At 37.8% G+C, this 24,483-nt stretch overlaps 1 protein-coding gene across 7 annotated transcripts in view; it reads left to right on the forward strand.

Moving 5' to 3' along the window:
* The window catches only part of IFT81 (intraflagellar transport 81), a 192,523-nt gene that overhangs the window by 134,362 nt on the left and 33,678 nt on the right, over positions 1-24,483 (forward strand). For 6 of the 7 annotated variants that reach the window (XM_019648954.1, XM_019648953.1, XM_019648955.1 and 3 more), the window contains one exon: positions 3,220-3,366. The exons of the other annotated variant lie outside the window; for it this stretch is intronic. In XM_019648954.1, the coding sequence (XP_019504499.1) occupies positions 3,220-3,366 (147 nt within the window). The remainder of the gene's footprint in view (positions 1-3,219; positions 3,367-24,483) is intronic. 7 annotated transcript variants of the gene reach the window in all.

Raw genomic sequence — 24,483 nt, forward strand, 5'->3', positions numbered from 1 at the left:
GATTGAAGAACAAAAGGACAGCAACTTGTCTGTTCCCCTTCCCCCAACTCCCCAGCACTGTTCCCATCCCCCCAATTCCCCAATAAAAAGCTTAAAAAAAATAAATAAATAAATAAAAATTCAAACATGTTGTAGCATGTATCACTACTTCATTCCTTTTTATTACTGGATAATATTCCATTGTATGGATATGTCACATTTTGTTTATCCACTCATCAGTTGATGGATGTTTGGGATGTTTCTACTTTGGCTATTATAAACAATGCAGCTATGAACATTCTCGTACAAGTTTTTGTGTGGAAATATGTTTTCATTTCTCCTGAGTATATTCCTAGGAGTAGAATTGATGGATCATATAATTCTGTATTTAACATTTTGAGGAAATGCCAAACTGTTTTCCAAGCAGCTGTGCCACTTTACATTCCCATCAACAGTGTATGAAGATGCTGATTTCTCCACATTCTCACCGATACTTACTATCTTTTTTATTGTAGCCATCCTAGTGGGCATGCTAGTCCAGTTCATAGTCGCATGGTACTCCATTGCATGGGTATACTTCAGTTCATTCAACTAATCCCCAATCGATGGACATTTGGGTTGTTGCCATTTGTTTGCTAATACAAATTGTATTTCAGTGAATAGCTTTTTGTTTACTTATTTGCATATTTTTTGCCAGTGTATCTTTGGGATATAACCCCAGAAGTGAGATTGCTACATCAAAGGATAAATGCATATATAAGTTTGCTAGTGTTGCCAAATTCACCTCCACAGCTGTTACAGTATTTTACATTCCTACTTGTAATGTATCAAAGTGCCTGTTTCGTTACAGCTTCACCAATAAAGTGTTTTTGAACTTTTAGATTTTTGTCAATTCTTGTAGATGAGAGATATTATCCTATGATAGTTTTGATTTTCATTTATCTTATTGTAAACAAGGTTGTGCATCTTCTCACATTAACAGTCATCTTAATTTCTTTTTCTGTGAATTGTCTCTTCATATCTATACCCATTTTTCTATAGGGTTAACTTTTTCCCCCTAGTTTTAGAAACTATATATATTAGGAATATTTACTCTTTGCCTAGCTTATAAGTGTAATGTTCCCCTCCCCTTCAGTTTGATATTTGCCTTTTTACTTTGCTTATGGTGTTATTTTGCCATGGGAAAGTTCTTCATTTTTATGAAGTCAAGTTTATCAATTCTTTCTCTTATTCAGATTTTGAGTCATAGTAAGGGATGTTTTTCCCTCTTGCAAGTTACAGAGAAATTTACTCAAATTTTCTTTTTGAATTTCAGTGATTTTATTTTTTTTTATATTTAAACCTCTGATCGATTTAGAAATTTTCTGATATATGGCATTTATTGTATATGGCTATCCAGTTATCTAATGGTCCCAATACCAGTTAATAAAAAAGCCCATTTTCCCCCTATGGAATTAAAATTCTGCCTTTATTTTACTCTGAATTTAAAAATGCTATTGGATTATTCCAGATTTTCTGTTTTTCCACTGGCATGTCTGTTCATGACCCATATTAACTGTTTTATTTATAGAAGCTTTATAATTAAGTTCTACTATCTACTAAAAATAGCCACCTTCAACTCCAGTTTCTTTAATTTTTCAGGGTTTTCCTTATAATTGTTGTCTGTATGTTCTCCCAAATAAGCTTTATATCAACTTGTATAGCTCTAGAAAAAAAAACACCATAATTTTTAATTTGGGGGGTTGCTTTAATATTTTTCAATTATCACAGAATTTACATCTTTATGATATGGAATCTTCCTGTCTAAAAACATAGTATATCTCTCTGTTCAAGTTTATTTTTGTGTCTTTCAGGAGTATTTCATAGTTTTCCTCATAAAGTTTGGAATTTCTCTTGTTAAATTTATGCTTAAATATGTTATGTTTTAGTTTTATAAATGAGGGCTTTTCTTTCCTTATGTCTGTCTTCTGACTGATGTATTTGTCCATGAGAGCTATTGATTTGTTTACTGTAGTTTTTCCATAGATTCTTCTGACCTTTTAGGTACATAATCATATACTATGAAAATTCCAATTTTTCCTTTCAAATTCTTATGCCTTTTTTGCTTTCTCTTGTCTAATGGTATGAGCAAATACATTCAACACAATGTTAAGTTATAGTAGAGGTGGTGGGCATTATCATATTGTTCCAGACTTTAGTGGGAGATACCTTCAACGTTTTTCTATTAAGTAAGATCCTGGTTTGGGCTAAGGTTTATATTGATTTTATCATGTTAAGGAAGTACGCCATCAATCCCTGGTACTCTTATCATTTCTTCTCTTGTTTTTTAGCTGGAATACTTCCATAAAGAGAAACATTCCTTCATCACCTGTCTTTTCATGTTTTTAAACACGAAGGGCAATAGAATTTTTAAAAGGTTTGCACTAGAGATTCCCCCTCTCCTGTCAAATTTGTTTGAAGAAAATATTTGTACTGTTTCACTTAAGAAGACAGTTTGGCTATCGTTTGTCTTAAACTAGTACAGTCATGATTCATTTAAGGAAATCCCCGAAGAGTTGCTAATCTATAACTAATATAAAATAAAATGCTGCGTTCATGACTAAGAGCAGCCATTTGGGTTGTGTAAACATTTGCATAATTCTAGTGAGTTAGATGTGTGACTTTGAACCTGCATTTTATTTATTAGATGATCCTAAATACATACATAACACACACACACACACACACACACACACACACACACATAATGTTTTAACATTTAATTTTAAAAGTATCAATATAGAATTTAGATTAAATGACCTGTGTTGCATGTGTTGCAAAAAAAGTGTTTTTGTTTTCTTTCAATGAAAGGAAACCCACCATGCAGAAAAACAATAGACTTAGCATTAGCTTCTATGTACTCACCTAGAATGTATTTTCATTAGCATTTACGTGTTACTTGACAAGATTTTAATACATTGTTACTACAGCATTTTTGTTTCTTTGTTTATATGTCCTGTATTTTCAGGGCTGTGGTCTTCCAAAATGTTTTTAGGTTGATATTTAATGTACATTTCATACTCATACTAAATACGTGTATAAAAGGTGATGATAGGCAGTAGGGCAAGGGGTATAGGTCAGGGGAAGCCAACATGATATTGAAAATTTAGCTTGCTAAAATCTAAACAACAGATAATTTCACAAGATAATAGGAAGTTGATGGTATGTTTTATTCCACATTCATATTTGATGTTCAATTAGGCATCCATCATTTCTCGTAAAAAAGAAGCAAAAGCTGAGGAACTTCAGGAAGCAAAAGAGAAGTTAGCCAGCCTAGAGAAGGAGGTGTCAGTGAAGACAAACCAGACCCGGGAACTGGATGGCACTGAAGTTTTAAAGGGAGATGAGGTAAGTCGAGGCATCTCATGAGACAAGGGGATGAGTATTGTTTTTGTTTGAAGCCATTAGTGTTTTTGGCTTTTTTATTTTGAATGTCAATGATAGGAAGTTAATCTCATTTTGTAAAACCCACTTATTTAAACCTGACAACTCTTTGCAGTAATACTGAGATATTTTTGATGTATAATGACAGAGATCCTAGTGATTTTATGAGCTCATGTTCCAAATTTTCACTTTTTAATTAAGTGGGTTTATACTGGACTTATTTATTATAAGTATTATTATAAAGTGAAACAAAATGAGTAGGAACAGATAAGGTAAAAATTTGTATTTGTTGATGAATGTAATTCCAAAAAGGGCTGAGAAAAATCATCACTGAGTACTTTGTCAGTAATGTGTGACCAGTTGTACTGACACCTTTAAAACGACTTCATTGTAGATGCTTACAAATTTTAAAAATACAGTTATAGCTTGTGTTGCTATGTACTATAAATTTTGAACAATGCTTAAACAGCTGTTAGTTCATTTATCCTTTTGTCAGACTCACGAGATTAGTAGGACAAGTAATATTGTTGTTTATGGATGGCTACACTTAGGCACCAAAAATACCGGGAGTGCCAAAAAATGTATACACTTTTTAAGAGATGTTATCTATGTATTACTTTTTGAAGTTAAATTGAATTATCGTAGCAGCGTGTAATTACAGAAGTCAAACATGACTTGTATTCACTTTTTTTATGGTATATATTGAGTATTACAATTTTAATACAGTTTTTCCTTTCTTAAAATGTGTATACATGTTTTTGGCACCCTCTGTATAATTCCCCATCACCTTTTCATAAAGTTAGCTCAAGAAAGAATGAATGAATGAAGCAAAATATGTTGTTTTCAGCTCGGTGCTTTTTTTTTTTTTTTTAGCAAATCAAGTGATAGGTCATATTTTAATTCCTAAACATTGCCTGTACTTCACTACCTCTTATAGCTTTTTAAATATTATATTAGCTGCTAGGCCACAGCAAGGCCACTTTGAACAGCTGCTCGTGTCCATACCTCATTTTGGCTTTGGAAAGTTGCTGAATTTACTGTTACAAACTGTCCGAGAACCTTCACTGTGCCACACACTTTTTTCTGTGGCACTTCTGACTGTGGCCTCCCAATGTGCCTTTTAGCTCAGAGCGAAGTGGTGGATTTCAGAAGTCAGCACTTGATTGAGACGTTCCTTTGGCTTTTAACATCCACTTCCAGGTTGCTTTAAGACATGAAATTATTTAAAATGATACTTGGAAGCCAACATGTGCTTCATGACATCCTTGCTATCCAGGAAAAAAAAAATTTAATTATGCAGAAATTTTGCTTTATAAGAGAACGTGTTACCTCCTAGCATTTTTATCTTTTTCTGAAGAGAACCATGCCCGATTGACAGGAAATATATAACCCAGTTGTTATGGCCACATTTGGCATGAGTGGTGCTTGTAATTCAGTATTAGATATTTCCTCTATGTAAATTTGAGGGGAAAAAACCCAGTGCCAAGCTCTTAGCCTTTCTGTTTGACAAATTGTGGTGAAAAGGAGAAGTACCTGATGACAGAAAAAGGTATGGTTTTTTTTTTGTTTTTGTTTTAGGGGGGAAAAATAGTTTTGGAAATTATAAGGTCAACTTAATTTTTAAACAGTGGTCAGAAACTAGAACAAATCAAGTAAACCATTTGGCAGTTACCTGAAAGAACAGAAGGTATTGGGGAACATCAAGCATAATTTTATAAAGAACAAATCTTGGTAGACCAATTTTATTTTCTCCTTTGATAAAATTGTAGGCCATATGGACAAAAGGGAGGAAGCCTGTTATAATTATATAATGTAGCTGGACTTTACTGAGGCTTCATTTAATACCGCATGGTAATCACCAAAAAACTGTTCTTTGCCACCCATCTGTCAACCCAGGTGGTGAGAGGTTATCAGGAAGTAGTAGCATGATGTTTGGAAAGAATTCTATGCAGGAATCACAAATAGGAGAATGAGGTGGGGCTAACATTGATTGAGTACTTTTTATACAAGGCTCTGTGCTAGATAACTTTGCAAACATATACTTCTTTCCCTCTTGTAAGAGATGTTATTTCCATTTTACAACTGGGTGACGCTCAGGGCCAAGCTGGGATCCAGGTCTCTCTCACATGTTCCTGTTGACCTTGAGCAAATCACTTCTCCGTTTGTAAATGGGGGTGATCACTCTTTGTTGTCGTTAGGAAGAACACACAAAATAGTGGGTGTCAAAGCTTCCAAGAACTCAAAGCCTCCGTGAACATATAACATCTGACGCCTGAAAACAACTCTTCCTGTGGGCTGCATGTTACTGCCTGTGTGAGATGCAGGGTGTGGGACTGTTAGGAGCATGGGCTCCAGAACTCGGTGGTTTGCATGCATGTTCTGGCTTCGTCAGCTTACCAGCTTGATGACCTTAGGCAGGTTCCTTCACCTCTTTGTACGCAGCTGTGAAGTGTGACTGCTGCTAGTATCTACCTCCTGGAATTATTATTGTGCAGATGAAATGAGTGAATTCATGTAAAGTACCTAGAATAGCACCAGGCACATACAAGTGCTCATCAGTAAGTGTTAGCTCTTAACACTTTTATATTTTTGTCATTCACGTGAATGAAGAATTTGAATGCTAGGACTATAGTTTATAGCTTAAAAGTTGAAATTAGTATTTCCCAGATTGGAGAGCAGTTCAGTAGAAATAAATATGAAATACTTATTTCTGTTGAGGGATACATAATTTACATAGGTTCGAGATGGGAGAAGATAGCTCTAATGAGTTACTTCAGCTGCCATTCATTGAGGAGCAGTTGCTGTGTGCTCAGCCTCGAGCACTTTAAAAACATGTCCTTGGCGATGGTTGTACAACAGTGTGAATGCACTTGCTGCCTCGGAACTGTATACTTGCAAATGGTTGAAATGGTAAGTTTTATATTCTGCGTATTTAACCACAATAAAACACACGTACAATATATTCCTAATTCATCCTCTCAGAAAGCCTATGAGGTGGATCTTAACTCCATTTTATAATTGAGGAAACAGGGCTAAGGAATTTAAGTGACTTACCCAAAGTCATACTGTGAGCTGTAGAGCAAGGATTTAAACCCAGATCTGAGGGCCTCTGCAGCTGTGCTCCTAGGGGAACACCGTGCTGTTCTCCAAGGCACTGTTAGAGTGAGTTATTTTTAAGATTCAGATTTGACTTCAAACAGGACTGCATTGCAGAGTCATTAACTGGAAGTGTTAGCTTGCTAGGAACTGTGACAGTCATTTTTTTGGATGGAAACCTTCATTCCTTGATTATCCATATGTAGTTGTTTGATTAATCTTTTCCAGGGAAAATTTAGGAATGTGACTGTGTTAATAAGGATAAATGTAACAATACTGTACTTATAATGATTTATATTCCTTTGTCATTTTCGTTTTAGAGGTCAGTTAGCAGTTTTTGAAGGTCAGGGTTAAAGTATGCCTTTTGATGCTTCCTACCGCCATTAAAGTTAATATTTTAGATGTTACATTTGGTTAAGGATTTGAGCTCTCTTGGTTGCAGAAGACGTGTTACAGGCATTTGTTCTTCATAGGCTTTTCATTGGTATTCCCTTGGTTTTTCTTATTAATAAAAGATGAAATGTCTAAAAATGCTTCTTTTTTTCATTATACTTTGGTTATCATTTTAACATGTTATTTTCATTGTGCCTTGCTTAATAAGCACAGGAATGTGTTTATCTCTTATTCTGCCAGGCTTCTGACATAGGGAGAGATTTCTTGAATAGTTGAAATTACCTTCTCAGTGATAGAGATTTTCTTGCCGGCCTAATCTGTCTTGATTTATTCCTCTTCACACCAGCTAGGTGATAAAAGGGTTAAGTTTAGATGCCACAATCTCAACATAAATACAAATTGATAATAATGAATATCTGACCGTTTTATAGCTACATTGATTTAAGTATAAAATAAGTAAGTATAAATCTGGTTGAAATGATATTCTCAAAGAATTTTGATTGCTATATCGCAGAATGAAGTCACCCAAAAAATGCTACAGAGCTTTGTCTTTGATCCTGATCTGTTTATTAGTCTTATTAGTAATTTAGATTAATAATAATAATAATTAATGTTTATTATGCAGTTACAATGTGCCAGACACCATACTAAGCTTATTATATACATTATCTCATTTATTTCTTTAAACAACTCTATGAGATAGAGATAATTATTATTTTTAGCTTTTATAGATAAAGGAACTGAGGCACACGGAGCATTTGTGCTAACTGACCCAAGATCGTGTTGTTAATAAGTATTGTAGTATTACCATGATTTGAATTGAGGTAGTCTGGCTCCAGGACCCTTAATGATTTGCATAGGACAGGAAGCTAGAAGGAGTAGTCAACCTGAGACGGATGATAGAATTACAATTCAAAATTATCTTGGTAGGTAGGAGCCTTGTGGTGAAACAAACAAAATACCATTAATGGGATTATAAATATAATGTTGTAGAAGTCAGGTTTTGTCTGCCAGCTCAACATATCCTCATGAGCAATGCAGCTTTAAAAAACAAAATATTGTACTCCATTCATAAAAATGTAATACCCTATTTATGGTGAAATTATGCCTGGAATATTATTTTACATTTTTGCCCTCATGCTTTAAGAGGCACATAGTCCAGATGAGGGTGACCAAAACGGATGAAAAGTCTGGAAACTTTCATAGAAAGAATTGATTATGTATTAACTGAGAACAAAAAAACTAAAGAAAGACATAATAGAATTGCATTTAAATATCAAAAGGATCGTGGAAAGCATGGTGTGCAGGAAAGAGTTAACATTAGCAGGCCTGAAACTGCTATTCTTAGAAAAGCTTGTTTGCAAGGTTGGCCCTTGGCTGGCATCTGGGAACTTGGATTTTACAAGGATGCCCACCATTCCCTGACAAGAACGGCTCACGACAGAGTGTGGTGTATGTTGAATGCCTGCTTTCCTTTTAGGAGTCTGGCATTTTGGTATGGGCTACATAGAGTATGCTTCCATGACCCTCCCCCAGTAAAAACCCTGGGCACTGAGTCTCTAATGCACTTCCCTGGGTGGCAACAATTCACAGGTATTATTACAACTCATTGCTGGAGGAATTAAGAGGAAGCTCTTGGAAGCTTGCCCCTGGTTTTCTCCAGACTTCACCCCATGTGCCTTTGTCTCTTGGCTGGTTTTGCTCTGTATCTTTTCACTGTTACAAAGCATAGCCACGAGAATGACTGTGCTAAGTCCTCAAGCAAATCACTGAACCCGGGGATGGTCTTGGGAGGACCCCCGATACATATGAATTAGTATTAGTATTACTCTTGTTGACAGAAAGCTGAATTAGGACCAATGGATGGTGGTTAGTAAGAAACATTTGATTGACTGTAAGGAAATATTTCTACCACTGAAGCTTTCCTCAGTCATGAAGCAGGCTGTTTTGGTGAAATTAAGTGCTCCACCATTTAAAATAGTCTAACAAAGCTTGGTGAGTGATGTTTTAGAAGTAATGTGTGCATTGAGTAGAAAAAGGATTGGACTGGATCAGTGCTTTGGGGTTGGTTTTTGGTTTTTTTTTTTAAGATTTTATTGGGGAATTAGGGGAGGGAAACAGCACTGGGGAATTGGGGAGGGGGAACAGACAAGTTGCTGTCCTTTTGTTCTTCAGTCCAATTGTGGATGATGTCGCTTCACTGGCCCATGTTGGTATTATCATTGCGCTCTTACCGGGTGAGGCAGTTGCTCACCGGCTATTGGACGGCCACTCACTACGGCTCATGGCAGCTCACGAAAGCTCACGTCCGCTGCCGGCCAGCCCCACTGCAGCCTACACCATTGCCGGCGACTCACAGCAGCCCAGCTCCAGGTCGAGCTGTTGTTCACCATCTTAGCTGTAGAGGGCGCAGCATCACTGGGCCTCATGTGGGATCTGAACCAGGGCCCTACTGCTCAGAGCTGGCGTCCCAAGCCAACTCCTAACCAACATGCCACTTGGCCGGCCCTGGGGTTTTTAATCTTAAAAAATCTGATTTTACAAATACTACCTGAATACATTCTAATGGTATCAAAATCAAACAATCCACAGAAAACAAAAGCCCCCTTACCACCTACCTCCAATCCCTGTCCCTCGATTGCTTTTCCAGAGAGAAACCACTGCCACCAGTTTATCCTTTCAATTCTTTCTCTGGAGGTAAATACAGATATAGGTAATAGTGTTTTGTGGGTTTTTAAAAATACAAGTGGTATTGTGCACAGTGTATTGTGCAACTTGCTTTTAATAACATGTCTTGGGGATTTTTCCATGTCAGTAAAGGAAGAGGCTGTTCCGTAGAGGTGAAGAGAGTCAGCTCTGGAGCCAGGACCCTTGTGTGCAGGTCGCTGCTCTGCCTGCCACCTGTTAGCTGTTGAACCTTAACATGGCACCTAACTCCTCTGTGCCTCAGTTTCCTTGTCTATCAAGTGGGAGTAATAACAGTACTTGCCTTATAAGGTGGCTGTGAGGGCTCAATGAGTTAATACAAGTAAACAATATACTACAGTGACTGGATTGTAGGAAACAGTAAATAACCTACAGTTATAATCATAATTATCATGTGTTTCTTTTTAGTTAACTGCTACGTTGTGTTCCATAGAATGAAAGCATCAAACTTATTCCAACTAAGAACGTATAAGAGTATCTATTTCCTGTTACTTAAAACTCTTCACCAGCACTTGATCCTCAATCATTTAACTTTTTGCTATTCTGACAGTATTTGGTTTTAATTTTCATTTTTCTTGATTAGGAGTGACCAAACATGGTCATTTATAGTTATGTCATTTGCCTGTTTATTTTCTTTCTCCATTTTTTTTCTAATGATTGAATGTTTTTCCTTATCTGTCATATTTTTACATATATTCTGGATATTAATGTGTAATTATTTTCTTCTAGCCTGTCACCTGTCTCTCTGCATATTGGTGTCTTTTGTCACTGAGGGTTTTCTTCCCCTTTTTTTTCCAAACTGCTTCACTGAGATATAACTAACACAATAAGCTGCATATATTTAAAGTACAAATTATTGCTGTTATTCCAAGTTATGATACTTCAATACTGGGACAGGATTTTAATATTAAGTGACCTTAGTTTTCCATAATTGGGAGTGTTTTAAAAATGTTTTCATAGAAATATCTCACTTTATGCAGGATTCAGCATGAGAGGACATGGAAAAACAGAGTTTTATAACATAATATAATAGTTAATGGTCATAATTATGACGCTGAGTTGTCAAAGGGTTGTTTGGATCAGTATGTTGTTTTTTTTTTACGATAACAGAGTTTAAGTGACATTTCTTCCAGGAAGTACACTGTTATTGTTTTCTCAGCTCACACCCCATAACCCTGAAATATATTACCATAGCACTCTGTTCACGTGCATTGTAACATATAGCACGCTTAGGATCACTTGTTCAATTCCTGCCTCCCCTAAGAAACCAGTAGGCTCCATGATGACGGGCATAGCTCATGTTCACTGCCATTTTCTTAGTAGCTGGCCTGTAATAGGCACTCGGTAAATGTGTAGAGAACCCGAATGAAAATGTAGAGTACCCGAATGAAAATGTAGAGTCTAATGTAGATACATTTTTTCATTATAAAAGTGATACTGTTAAAAATACCTTGGCACTTCAGTTGATAAGAAAAATAGTTTATATGTAACTCTTCATTCTTGCCCTTGTTGTTTATTTCATTGTATAAAGTAATTTTGAAATCCCTAGCCACAAGCCTAAATCTGCCATTTAGTATGGCAGCCTCCAGCCAGTTTTTTGGTTGTGATTTTCTTCCCCTTTCGTAGGCAGCAGCCTGAGCCGGATGATTTTGTTTCACCTGATGGAAGAGCAAAGACAGAGCCTGTGCTTACTGTAGTAGTGCTGCATAGCTGCTGACCTCTATTGTCTTAGTCACCTTGATCTCTCTGAATCTCTGCTTTAATTATAATATTTGACAAGCAAACAAAAAATCACCCCAGTCATGCAGTTGGTGCAGTGCTGGTACCCTTCCCAGAACTGTCATTAAAATGAATGCATGCCTTTTGGGTCTGACATTTATAGCAACAGATGAACCTGTGGTTTAGGTTCCATTGGCAATTCACACATTGCAGGGTCACTCTGGTTTATGGTGTATGGGTGTGGGGTCTGTTGTGTTTGCTCCCCTAACTGTTACAAGAAGCTCAGCTGTTTTGCAGTGAATGACCACTTAAAAAATGTGCTTGGTCAAATAATATTTATAAGCAGCTTTCGAAAGGCCTGAACAATTCATGCTACAGCTCTTGACAGAAATCCTAGTGCCAAATGCAAAGATTGTGAAATCGTCTTTAAATACTTCAAAGAGAAACACAATGGAAATAAGGGAATCCTGGCAAGATTGACTGCAGCTGTCAGATCCCAAAAAACTAGGAATCACATTTTGACACTGGTAACTGAATCACCCACCCTTCTAAGTGAGCCCAGGAAAACCTGTGATATTTTTAGAACTTTTCAGATTATATTACACTCTTAAGAGTTCATAACAGGACCTAAGGTCCCTAAAATTTCCCAAGAGATGGAACAAAACAATCGAATAACTTTGGCTCAATTCACTGTAATAGAAGTAGTGTATTATATATGCAATCGGGGTGATGCCACAATTTTAACTCAAAGTTTGCAAACTTCTCATAGGAATTTGTTTTTGAGAGTGAACTGCTTGGACAGCAGTTGAAAAACCCATTAGAGATATAGTAACAGTTGTGTGGCCGTGACTTGATTTATAATAGAAGCACGGAGACCTTGAATGGTATGACTAACTGTGTCTCACAGATGGATGTTCCTGTGTACAAGTTTCTATTAAAACAGTTTTCTACCTGCATATATCATATTGTTTATCATAGGCTCCCTCAAAAGAATCAGTTAACTATCCCCTACCGTATGTAGGTAATTACATTATTTATGCTTGGCTTGGTGAGGTTTTCTAATTTAAAGTTAAAAATGTAATACTAGCAACTTGGAACAGGTTAGAATAGTATTCGTATGTGTCTTTAGCTGTGTGGCACTAGTTACGATGGGTGATTTGAAAAGACTATCATTTTAGCAGAAAACAGGTTGCTTTGAAATATTTTTTCTTGCCTTAAAACAAACAGCAATTCTGAGACCAGACTTCAGGGAGTGCAAATGATTTATGACATGAAGCATGCCATGCAGAGATGGCCTTTTCAGGTTTTCTGCAAGTCTGAATTTAGACAGAATATAAGACACTGACAAATGGGGGGAGGGGTTGGGGGTGGAATGTGGCCATTGGGTGTTTTCATGCTCCTTTTGAACAGTTGGTGTTATGTCATCTCACACCTTATTCTTTTGGGCCAATTTTTGTGGGTTTCTATGCTTAAAAATCTTTTGATGAAATCACTGACAAAGATGTGATTTAATTAAGAATTGGAAAATAGCATGGATGTTGGACTAACAGAATAAAAGTACTCATTCTCGTTCAGTTTTTCTAACTGGCTGAACTTTGGTGAGTTTCTCTATAGGTTTCCTTCTCTGTAAAAGGGGAATGATGCTTTTTAAAAAGAAAAATAGCTCTGTGTAGCTCTTGACAATATAAAGTCCTTATTATAGGGTTGTCTTGTAAAGTCCTCACGGTTGATTACTGTGGAAGTAATTTCACGCCAGATATTGAGGTGGAAAATTTGTAGCAGGAGGGAGATTTTTGCTTCCGCATAATTATCCAGAATGATGTCTGGAATCCAATAATGCTTTTGAGTTCCAGATAAGCTTCAAAAGCGTTTATAAATGGTTACATACTTAGGGAAACAAGCTGCCTTGTCCATTTGAAAAGCTAGCCCAGATTTTGATCACTACTGTTAAAGGTTTGAAAACATATTAAATGGGTAAAGAGAAAAAACATCTGTCAAATTCCATTTTGATCACAGAGGAGCTGCGTCTATAAAATTGGTTCCAAAGCCAGAAACTAGCACTAGAAAGCATTAATCTTACTGATCTCAGCATCTAAAGTGATGGCTGCTCTTTCATAAATGACAAATTTAGATTACAAATATATATTGGTCCACATGATTAGTAATGGCTGTTATCATGGGCCTTCCTGCACAGTGACAAGCTTGATAGGTCATTTTAATGACGTATTTGCTTGATTGACCTGCTGTAGTGCACGATAAAAAGCTTTTTCCTTAATGTTCCAAGGGTTTGTTGCATATTTCCTATTCTAGAGTTCCTTTAAAAATATTTCAAAATTTTTTAAATACTTGAGAAATAAATCTCAGATAGTTTACTCATAACCCTACCTGCCCAACACAACAGCCGTTTTTATTTCTTTTTTTTCTTTTCTTTTTTTTTTTTTTTAGCTGAGCCATCCTGCCACCTGTTGGCAGCTCAGCGGCAGCTCAGCTTGGTACGGGACTCGAACCGCTGTTGCTCAGAGCTCAAATTCTTGAGCGAGCTCTTAACTAACTGAGCCACTTGGCCGGCCCTGTTTTTATTTATTAATTCTCCCCCAATCTTGGTTTATAGACATGTATACAAATTTTTTACATAGTGGCACTCAGAGTGTGTAGACTTGTGTGTAGTTTCTTGCAGTAGGGATTATTTCTATTTTAGTTCTAAAGAGTATCCATCACACCTGGATCTTTACTTTTTATTCTAATTATTTGACATTTCTTTAGTATTTAGAAAGAACAGTGATTATCTCATTTTCTAGGTACTCTTTAACTATATTCAAACAGGACAGCCATTATTAATCATTATTCATTTTTTATAGAATTTTAGTACATTTTTAGGGCTTATTTAAAAACTACCTAGTTTTGGGGCGGCCAGTTAGCTCAGGTGGTTAGAGTGCAGGCTCATAACACCAAGGTTGCCAGTTGGATTCCCACATGGGCCATGGAGCTGCCCCCTCTACAACTAGATTGAAACAACTACTTGACTTGGAGCTGATGGGTCCTGGAAAAACACACTGTTCCCCAATAAAATTTCTTTAAAAAAAATAAAAAACAAAAAACAAAAAAAACAAAAAACTGCCTAGTTTTATTTTATAGACAAATATTCATTGTATAATGTTTAACATGGTGTCTTGCTCCTCAAAGGTTATAAGAACCTTTACACAGTAATAAAGTATATTGAAGAATTGGCTACTAAACAGTAGCAATTATGGTTATTAATAATTGCAGACACTTAGGTCAAAATTTTGCCTTATTTTATTAAACCATTATTGGCATAATTATTTCAATGATAGCTTCGGTTACACGAGGCATTCTGCTAATTGTGTTACATACATTTTCATATCACTCTGAGATAAGTATTGTTTTCTCTCTTTTTTTTTTTTTCAGTTGAAGAAATTGATATATAAAGACAAAAAAAAGTAACTTTCCCAAGGTCACTTTAAGTGGGGGAGCCATGATTTGAAATTATGTTTCTCAGACTGCAAAACCCATGATCTTAACAAGTCTCTGAACTGCCTCTGTGGCTGTTGTATTGCTCCTAGGACCTTTAATGATTAAGTCCTAAATGAAATTATTTGTGAAAATTTTTTAAAAAGATTTTATTGGGGAATTGGGGAAGGGGAACAGCCAAGTAGTTGTGGAGGGTGCAGCTAGCTCACCTCCAAGTCCAGTCGCCATCCGGCCAGCTGTCGGCAGCTCAAGGTGCCGTGTTCAATCTTAGTTGCAGGTGGGCATAGCCCACCATCTCATGTGGAAGTCAAACCGGTAACTTTGTTGTTAGGAGCACATGCTCTCACCAGCTGAACCATCCTGCCACCTATTGGCAGCTCAGTGGCAGCTCAGCTTAGGTGCAGCTCACTGGTCCATGTGGGAATCAAACCGGCGACCCTGTTGCTCAGAGCTCATGCTCTTAATGAACAGAGCCATTCAGCCAGCCCCTATTTGTAAATTTTTGCTCATGTAAGTTATATACCACACAAAATTATGAGTAAATTTAATTTTTAATACTTAAAGCCTATTCAAAATTAAATCTATCAGCTGTTAGGCTTTGTTGGGGATGGGCTTTTTGGGGTTATTCATTTAGTTTAATTACAGTTTCTTTAGATTAATACAAATAGGTAGTTTAAAAACTAAAACAGTACTATCATATAAAGCTCATAATGAAAGTAATGGTCCCCTTCCATATTCCCCAAGTCGTACTTCCTTGAGGCAACTACTCCTAATGCTTTTAGTTGTTTCTTCTAGAATTTACCTCTATATTTCTAAATAACATACTAATGCCAAAATTTCTTGGTTTTTTTTTTCGATTTTAGACATACTTCCATAGGAAATGAGAATTTAGCCTTTCACTCTCCATTCCCCATCTGCCTCCCTATACCCACCCTTTCATTTTTCTATAGCCTCCCAATATAATTATAATTGTTCGTTAAATTATTATTTAGTATGTAAATTATGATGATTATATAAACATACTGTTTGTAGCTGAGCCATATAGTATACTATGATTACATATCCTTTCTCATACTCTCCGTTTTTTTCCTAAATTAATACTGTGAACTTACTTTTTTGTTTTTGTTTGGTTAGTTTTTTATGTATCTATCACCCGGCTTCAGAGAACTATACAGTTTCTCTTAATATAGCATATGGTTATACACAGTAATCTATTAATTATATTTTTTAAACTTTGGATTCATTCTTCCTGGGGCCCTTCTCAGCCTTCAGTTCCAGTCTGAGGAGATGAATCTCTAGGCTTGCTATGCAACTGTAACATGGGGCTTCACGGTCGCTCTCCTGGAATTACCGCTCTCCTGTTTTGGACCCCTTGCTTTCCACATCCCAAGTCTTCTGTTTCTTGGTTTATTTCCTTGTTGTAACAGAGAATGTTCTTAAAAAGGGATATTTGGAAGATACATTTTTGCTAACCTTGCTTGTTTGAAACTGTCTTTACTCTATTCTCATACATGATGAGTAGTTTGACTAGATAATATATTCTGGTTGAAAATCTTTTACCCTGAGAATTTTGAATGTGGTGTTCTCTTGCCTTCTAGTATTCATTTTTTCTGTCTGAGGCTGTTCTGATCCCGTCCTTAGATGTGCCCTTTTTTATTTTTATTTTTTACCTCTTTTCGAAACTTTGGGATCCTCTGATTTTCTAAATTTTTAAGATTATGGACTTTAGTATAACTTTTTTTCTTTCATTGAGCTGGGCATTCCATTCCCCCTTTAAACTTAGAATCTTATGTCCTTTAGTTCTGGGAATTTTATTGTATTATTTCTACTTGTTTTTTTCTGTTTGCTTTTTCTGGAACTCATTGGTTAGATTTGGGACCTTATAGATTGATTCTTTAATGTTTATTTACTTTTTAAAATGTTTAATTTTAAAAATTGTGTTATGTAAGCATAGGTGAAATTGTGTTTATAGGTGTGTGTGTGTGTGTGTGTGTGTATTATATGTAAAGAGTAAAGAATTCTAAGGCCATGAAAATATACATACTTATCACTCAGCTTTTAATTTTTATTTTTTTAAAGATTTTATTGGGGAACTGGGGAAGGGGAACAGTGTGGGGAATTGGGGAAGGGGAACAGCCAAGTTGTCCTTCAATCTTAATTGTGGAGGGCACAGCTAGCTCAGCTCCCAAGTCCAGTTGCCATCCGGCCGCCCGTCAGCAGCTCATGGCTGCTCAGCTCAAGGTGTCATGTTCAATCTTAGTTGCGGGTGGGTGTAAGCCCACCATCCCATGTGGGAGTCGTGAACCGGCAACCTTGTTGTTAGGAGCATGTGCTCTCACCAGCTGAGCCATCCTGCCACCTGTTGGCAGCTCAGCAGCAGATCAGCTCAGGCGCAGCTCACTGGCCCATGTGGGAATCCAACCAGCGACCCTGTTGCTCAGAGCTCATGCTCTTAACCAGCTGAGCCACTTGGCCGGCCCCCTTATCACTCAGCTTTAAAAAAAGAATCTTTGATGTTCCCTGTGTACCTCTCCCCTATTCCATCAATTTCTCTTTTATTTACTGTTTGACCACACACTTGTATTTCTAAACAATATATTACAGCAAAACCTTGGATTGCGAGTAACTTGGTTTGCGAGTGTTCTGCAAGACAAACAAACATTTCTAATACATTTTAACGTGGTAAGCGAGTGATGTCTTGCAATACGAGTAGTTTGTTTCTGGAACGAATTGTGCTCACAAACCAAGGCATTACTGTATTTAGTTTTCCTAAGCAATACTCATGGAAGCATACTCTGTACTCTGTAACTTGCTTTTTTGTTCTACATTATTTCTGAATCTATAAGTATTTATATATATATAAAATATATATATATATATATATATATATATATATATATGTGTGTATATACAATAAGTTGTTGTGGCTTGTTTTCCAATTTTTTGCTATTGCAGTGTTTCTATCAGCATTCTTATGTATGTCTCCCACTGACCATGAACAAGATTTTTTCCAGGGCAGTGTTTTTCCTATTTTTGCAATGTGACACATACAGAAAGTGATCATTGTTTAGCATACTGAGGTCAGAGGACAAGCCTGCTTATAACCGAGCATGACTGGGTTGGGAGTTCTTTATAATCTCTTGACCACATGCTGCAAAGTCTGAGTGGATTAATATCTTAACACACACGTACTATTTGTGCCACATGAGTATACTGGAGTATACCCCATTCAGGAAGCTCTGCTCTGGAGCACTGCTACTCGAAGTCTGGTCTGAAGACCAGTTCTAGTCCACAAACTGTTACTAATCAACAACCATATAAGCTGAGAGGAAGCATTTAGAAACATTTATAGTTCTTTGATATTGTTTTATGAAGCATCCAGTCCACAAATAATTAGAAATTTTAAAAAACTTGCCCATCACCATAGATAAGCTTGAGAAGCCCTGCTATTCCTAGGAGTGGAGTTGGTGGGCATAGGATGAGCACAATGTCAACTTTAGTAGACATGCCATATTGTTTTCCAATCTACTGTTCTAAGTTATACATCCCCCACTCCCAGTGAGGTGTAGATATTCCACTTCCTCCACATCTTTACCAACATTTAGCATTGAAGGACTTTCTCTTTTTGCTAATTGGATGGGTATTAAAATGATATCTTATTGTCATGCTAATTTCTATTACTAATTTGGTTACTAATGAGGTTGAACATTTCTAATATGTGTGTTGGCCATTTGGGGCTTTCTCTTCTATGAAGTGCCTATTCAAGTATTTTATCAATTTTTCTGTTAGATTATCTGCCTTTCTCTCATTGATTTGTAGGCTTAATTTATATATTTTAGATACAAATCCTTACTGTATTGTAACTGTGTTCTCCCAACTTGTGATTTATAGTCTTAATCTCTTAATATATATTTTGATGAACGAAAGTCCTTAATTTTAGCAAAGTTAATTTTATCAATCATCTGTTTTCGGTTTGTACTTTTTTTGTGTCTTGTTTAAGAAATCCTTTCCTGTCTCAAAATCATAGTGATATTTTCCTATATTCTGAAAGAGTTTTAGTTTTGTCTTTTATATTTAAGTCTATAATCCAATTGGAATTGATTTTTATATGTTATGCTGTAAAGGGTCTATTAATTGGAAATTTAATTCTTTTCCCTCAAATGTGCCATGCCAGCAAATCTTCATAAATAAAATCCCTTTGAGATCTTCAATAATTTGTAAAGTATATAATGGGTTCCTCAGAACAAAAGGTTAGAGAGTTGCTGTTGCAGACCCACAGGAAAACAAAAAAAGGCTTCAATAAAAAAGTGGGCCAAGGGCCACCGAGTGGTTCAGTTGGCTAAGAGCTCACTCAGCATCGCCGGATCGATTCCCACATGGGCCAGAGAGCTGTGCCCAAGCTGAGCTGCCCGCTGAGCTGCCAACAGGTGGCAGGATGGCTCAGCTAAAAAAAAAAAGTGGGCCAAAGACAGGCATGTCATTAAAAAAAAAAAAATCCCCACATATGCACAATGAACATGATGAAAAAGTGAAGTTCCCTCATAAAGAAATGCAAATAAAAAGTAAGATACTATTTATAAAATTGACAACTATAAGAAGTACTATAAATTGCCTCTGAAGGGCATTTTCGTAGAATGTATCAAAACCCTATTTCCTTTTGACCATTTCTAGAAATGCATCCTATAGAAATAATTAAGCAAGCATGCCTGAAGCTTTAGCTTCAGTATGTTTTTCATGGTTTTATTTTTTATAATTTGAAAATTCAGAAATAATCTAAAATCCGAATTATAGTTAGAAGTATTAATAAACAAAATTCAACTGAGTACATTTTTAAAATGTTACTCCTGGCTTTATTGAACAATTCATGAATCAGGCAGCATCCCGTCTAGCAGATAGAGAGGAGCCCTGAGGAGCTGTACAAAATGGAAGGCTTTCATAGGCAGAAGGGAGCTGGGACAAGGAAGTTATACTAGCAAAATGCGGAGTGGTTATGGCAAGGTCACCTTTCTTTAGGGGGTGCCAGGGGTCTAGCAGATTACCTTATTCGTGCTAATAAGTAATTCCTGATTGACTGGTTTACGATTCCATTCCTGGGAGAGACTGAAACTTGTTAAGTTAGGTATTAGGTCTTGGTTTGGTGACGTGGGGCTAAGCATAAATGATTCCTTTTGGGCCTGTTGTCTGTTTTTTAACAGAAGAAATTTGTAGTGGAAGCAAAACATTGGCAATGTGATTTCTTTCCTCCAATTCATTCGGGGTAGTAGAGCCCTTGGAGTGTTGATGGCCACCTGTTGCTTAATTTTATGAAACCTCATTAACCTGACCCCAAGACCCTTCCCTTAGGTAGTTTCTCCAATGAATGTCAAGCAATAACCCATGGAGCACATTGAGTAATTCGTGGGTTTTGTTCTTTCACCAAAAGCATTTATAGCTTTTAGCTTTTAAAAATAGTTCTGGAGCACTGCAAGATGGAGAAAGGGAAAATTGGCCTAGATAATACAGAGGATAGCAGATGAACAGGGTTGATTCCATTCTGGGCATTTTGCCCAGGACACTTTTAATAGAACATATAGTTGCTCTAGGGATTCTGAGTCTGTGGTTATGTCAGGCTTACACATTTATTCTTTAAAAGGAAAAATGGCAAGTTATTAGACTCTAGGTACATGGGTATGACTAAAATTTTTAAAACCGCTCTTGTAATCCAACCATTGATAATTTGCTGTGTGGGGGCTGGATTCCCTTAATATTAAAACTAACTTCATCATGGATAGAAAAATATTTTGAACTTCCTTTAAAACACAATGTGTTCTTTATTTCTTTTAAAGTTTAAGTCAGGGTTAAAATGATGTCTAAACTAGGAATTAGAAGGTTATTTTTATGTGAAGAATTTTTCATCTTAACTATTTTTAGGGATATTCTTTGTATACTAAGGAATGAATCAAGTCTTTAAGAAAATAAAGCACAGTAATAATGTGGTTTGCCAGCATAATTCGTTCTGGAAACAAACTACTCGTACTGTAAGACAGCGCTCGTTTACCAAGTTAAAATGTATTAGAAATGTTTGCTCGTCTTGCGGAACACTCGCAAACCAAGTCACTCGGCAATCCAAGGCTTTACTGTACCTAAATTTTAGAAATGTTGTATTTCCTATTTTACTACCTCACAAATTTAGAATTACTGACCTTAGATTTAGCCTTAAAATTAAAAAGAAAAATACCGGGCGGGGGAGGTGGTGGAAGGGTTAGGCAAGCATGAGGCGGAAGGGGGCGAAGGGCTGAGATCAGGGTTTACGGTTGGCTCAGCCAAGCTGAGGTTCAGGGTCAGATTTCCGCGAGGAAAAGTCTTGTAGAGAGGACGAACTGGGCTGACAGCGATGTGGGTTGAAGGTAGACAAAGAAAAAGACTGAGGACAATGACAATATCTGGGATGAGAGCAGCAGGGATACAAACAGGTTACCCAGCTGGGAAAGAGGACACCTGCATGTGGCATCTAGCACTGAGGCATCTACCTTCTCCTCTGAAGGTGAATCCAAGGACACTGACAGGTGCTGCTGGAAACACAAGCAGTGCACTGGCCACATCGTCCACCCCTTCTCCACTGGCTGTGGCACCACAGCCTGCATCTGCACTCTGTCAGCCACTGTGACTGTGATTCTAGGGGGAAGGATGTGTAGAGAAAACAAATAGCAGTGGCTCCCGAGATGTGGGCCCAACTTGCTCCTGAGACGTGGGCTCAACCTGTTTCAACATCATCCAGACCTGTTGCTTTGAGCTCATCCAGGGGAAGAGTCTGTGGAACGGTTCTGGTGTGGCTGATGCAAAAGCTACAGGCCTGCTTCTGTAGTGGTGATCCACCCCCACCCCCATCCACCGTAAGTGTGGGGCAGAGGACCTAAATGAAGAAGAGGAAGAGGAGGAGGAGGAGGAGGAAGAGAGCAAGCCTCCCATCCCAACCCAGGGGGGGCCCATCACACCCACCGACGCAGGCATAGGCACCGGCACAATCATGGGTGCCCTGACTTGGCAGCTCCATCACCACCCAACACTCTGAGAGCCCCACAGGGAAGTCCCAGGGCAGCAGGGTTTTCCAGAAGGTCAAGAAGAAAAAGGAAAAAAAGAAAGACAAGGAGGAGGAGAAGGAGGAGAAGGCAAAGCTGAAGAAAAAAGTCAAGAAGGGCAAGCTGACTAAGAAGAAAAGCCCAGTTAAATTGGATTCTTCACCTCCAGACTTGAGCAGATCGATAAGCCCAAGGGAGTTGGCCAGGATGTCAGCATCCAGCCCAGACAGCCGGGAAGACCTGGAGCATGAGGACAGTTACAGTGGCCCCAGGCAGGAAGGACCCTCCAGTGAGGAGGTTGTGGCGTCTTCATCGCCCAGATGAGAGAGACGAACAGTCCACCAGGCAATGAAGCCTGGGGCGAAGGCCTCTCTAGTCAAGGTCAACAAGAGGGAATCTCCCAGCATCAAACCCCAATCTCACTTCAGGCCAGGGCAACTAGGGTAAAGAATAAATGCGATCAAGCCTGTAGCTGAAAAAAAACCAAAAAACATATACCAACACAGTAATAGAGCTTGCATTGGGATAGTGGCTTTGAGTGAATTTTTCCTTTTTTCTAAAATTTCAGTAATACATTCATTACTTTTATTATTTATAAAATTATGTATAACACCTCCCCCCCCAATTAGCCCTAAAAATGACTGGGCATTAAAAAGGCTAAGATTCTCAGGGCCGGCCGAGTGGCTCAGTTGGTTAAGAGCTCGTGCAAGAATACGAGCTCTGAGCAACGGCAGTTCGAGTCCCGGCCCGAGCTGAGCTGCTGCTGAGCTCCCAACAGGTGGCAGGATGGCTCAGCTAAAAAAAATAATAATAATAAAAAGGCTAAGATTCTCAAAGAATTATTGCATATTAGATAACACGGAAGCTTACTTTCGTTTTCAAGTGATATGTTTAAACATAATAGGCCAGATTCTTACTATGGACATTTTCTTTATAGTGTAGTTAATAAAAGGATGGGTAGAGCAGAAAAACATATGTAGTAAACAATATCTGAAAATTGTTAGTACTAATCATACATAAGAGGAAGTGATTTTAAAATATTATGTTCTGTTTCAGAAATACCAGAAATGTCTCACATTTGCTTCTGGCATTTGCTTCTCATGTTGAGGCAGTGCCTCAGGACCTTGACACCTGGTGTTTCCTTTACCTGGAATGCTCTTCCCTGCCGCTTTCTCCTTCCTCCAACACACTCCTGCATCTTTAGTCTCGGTTTAAATAAAATTATTTTGAGGAGATTGCCACAACCCACCTCGCCTAAATCCCAACCCCACCTTTCCTACCTTCATCCCAACCCATGTTAAACTCCTGTTATTTATTCTCAGGGCCCTTTATTTCTTCATAATGTTCATGATGGTTGTCACTACCAGTTCAGTGTTCACTTTCTCTGCTATTCCTTCAGCTTGATGAGGGCAGGACCTGTGAGTATCTTGTCTGGAGTTGTATTCTCAGCGTCTGGCACAGTGCCTGGTACATAATAGTTAATAAATAGTACTTATCAAATGAATTCCTTTATTTTATTTGCTTTTCCAAACTCTGGTTGGTCTTATTTAACAATGGGGTCTTTCCATTTCAGTAGAGCAGTTATAACTTTAATGTCATTAGTAGGTAAACAGCTGAATTAAGCAACTCTGAGTTCCAACTAACGACATATTCTTAGCTTTTTAACATTTGGGATGAGTTTCACCCCAATGTCTCAGATGCTTCTCAGAGTGTATAGTCACAATACATTTTTTTTTTAAGATTTTATTGGGGAATTGGGGGAGAGGAACAGACAAGTTGCTGTCCTTTTGTTCCTCAGTCTAGTTGTGGAGGACGTTGCTTCACTGGCTCATGTTGGTATTATCATTGCGCTCTTCCTGGGTGAGGCAGATCGGTTGCCGGCTTCTGCTCACAGCGGCTCTTGGCAGCTCACACTGGCTCCCAGCCACACACGGTAGCTTATGGCAGCCCACTGCAGCAGGGGCTGCAGCCTATGCCGTCGCTGGCGACTCACAGCAGCCGAGCTCCAGGTCGAGCTATTGTTCACCATCTTAGCTGTAGAGGGCAGTGTCACTGGCCCCCATGTGGGATCCAAACCGGGACCCTGCTGCTCAGAGCTGGCGTCCCAAGCTCTGGCGTCTTAACTGACACGCCACTCGGCTGGCCCCACAGTACATTTTTAAAATAATAAATAGTGGCAACAAGTGTTGACTCTTTTGGTTGGCCCTATTAGTCCCAGTAGATCCAATGCTACCAAAATAGTACAGTACATAAGAGATATCATGATTAAGACTACAACCAGGATTGTTCTTCCTCTTTTTCTTCTTCTTTTTTTAAACCTTTTTACTTTTGCAGGGTTGAGTTTCTGTTTTCCTAATCTTTATTTGTAATGCCCAAAATGAATAGCTTTTACAAAAGGATTTACAATATTTAAATAGGTCCAAAAAATAAAAACATACTCAAAGTATTTTAATTGAGCAATTAGTCTTTCCAAGTTTTCTTTTCTTATGTTTTTTTTCTAATTTTTAAAAAAATGTTAAGGGCTGGCTGAGTGGCTCAGTTGGTTAAGAGCTCGCTCAAGAGTTTGAGCTCTGAGCAACAGCGGTTCGAGTCCCGGCCCGAGCTGAGCTGCTGCTGAGCT

This window comes from Hipposideros armiger, unplaced genomic scaffold (assembly GCF_001890085.2).
Source record: "Hipposideros armiger isolate ML-2016 unplaced genomic scaffold, ASM189008v1 scaffold_128, whole genome shotgun sequence".
NCBI lineage: Eukaryota > Metazoa > Chordata > Mammalia > Chiroptera > Hipposideridae > Hipposideros > Hipposideros armiger.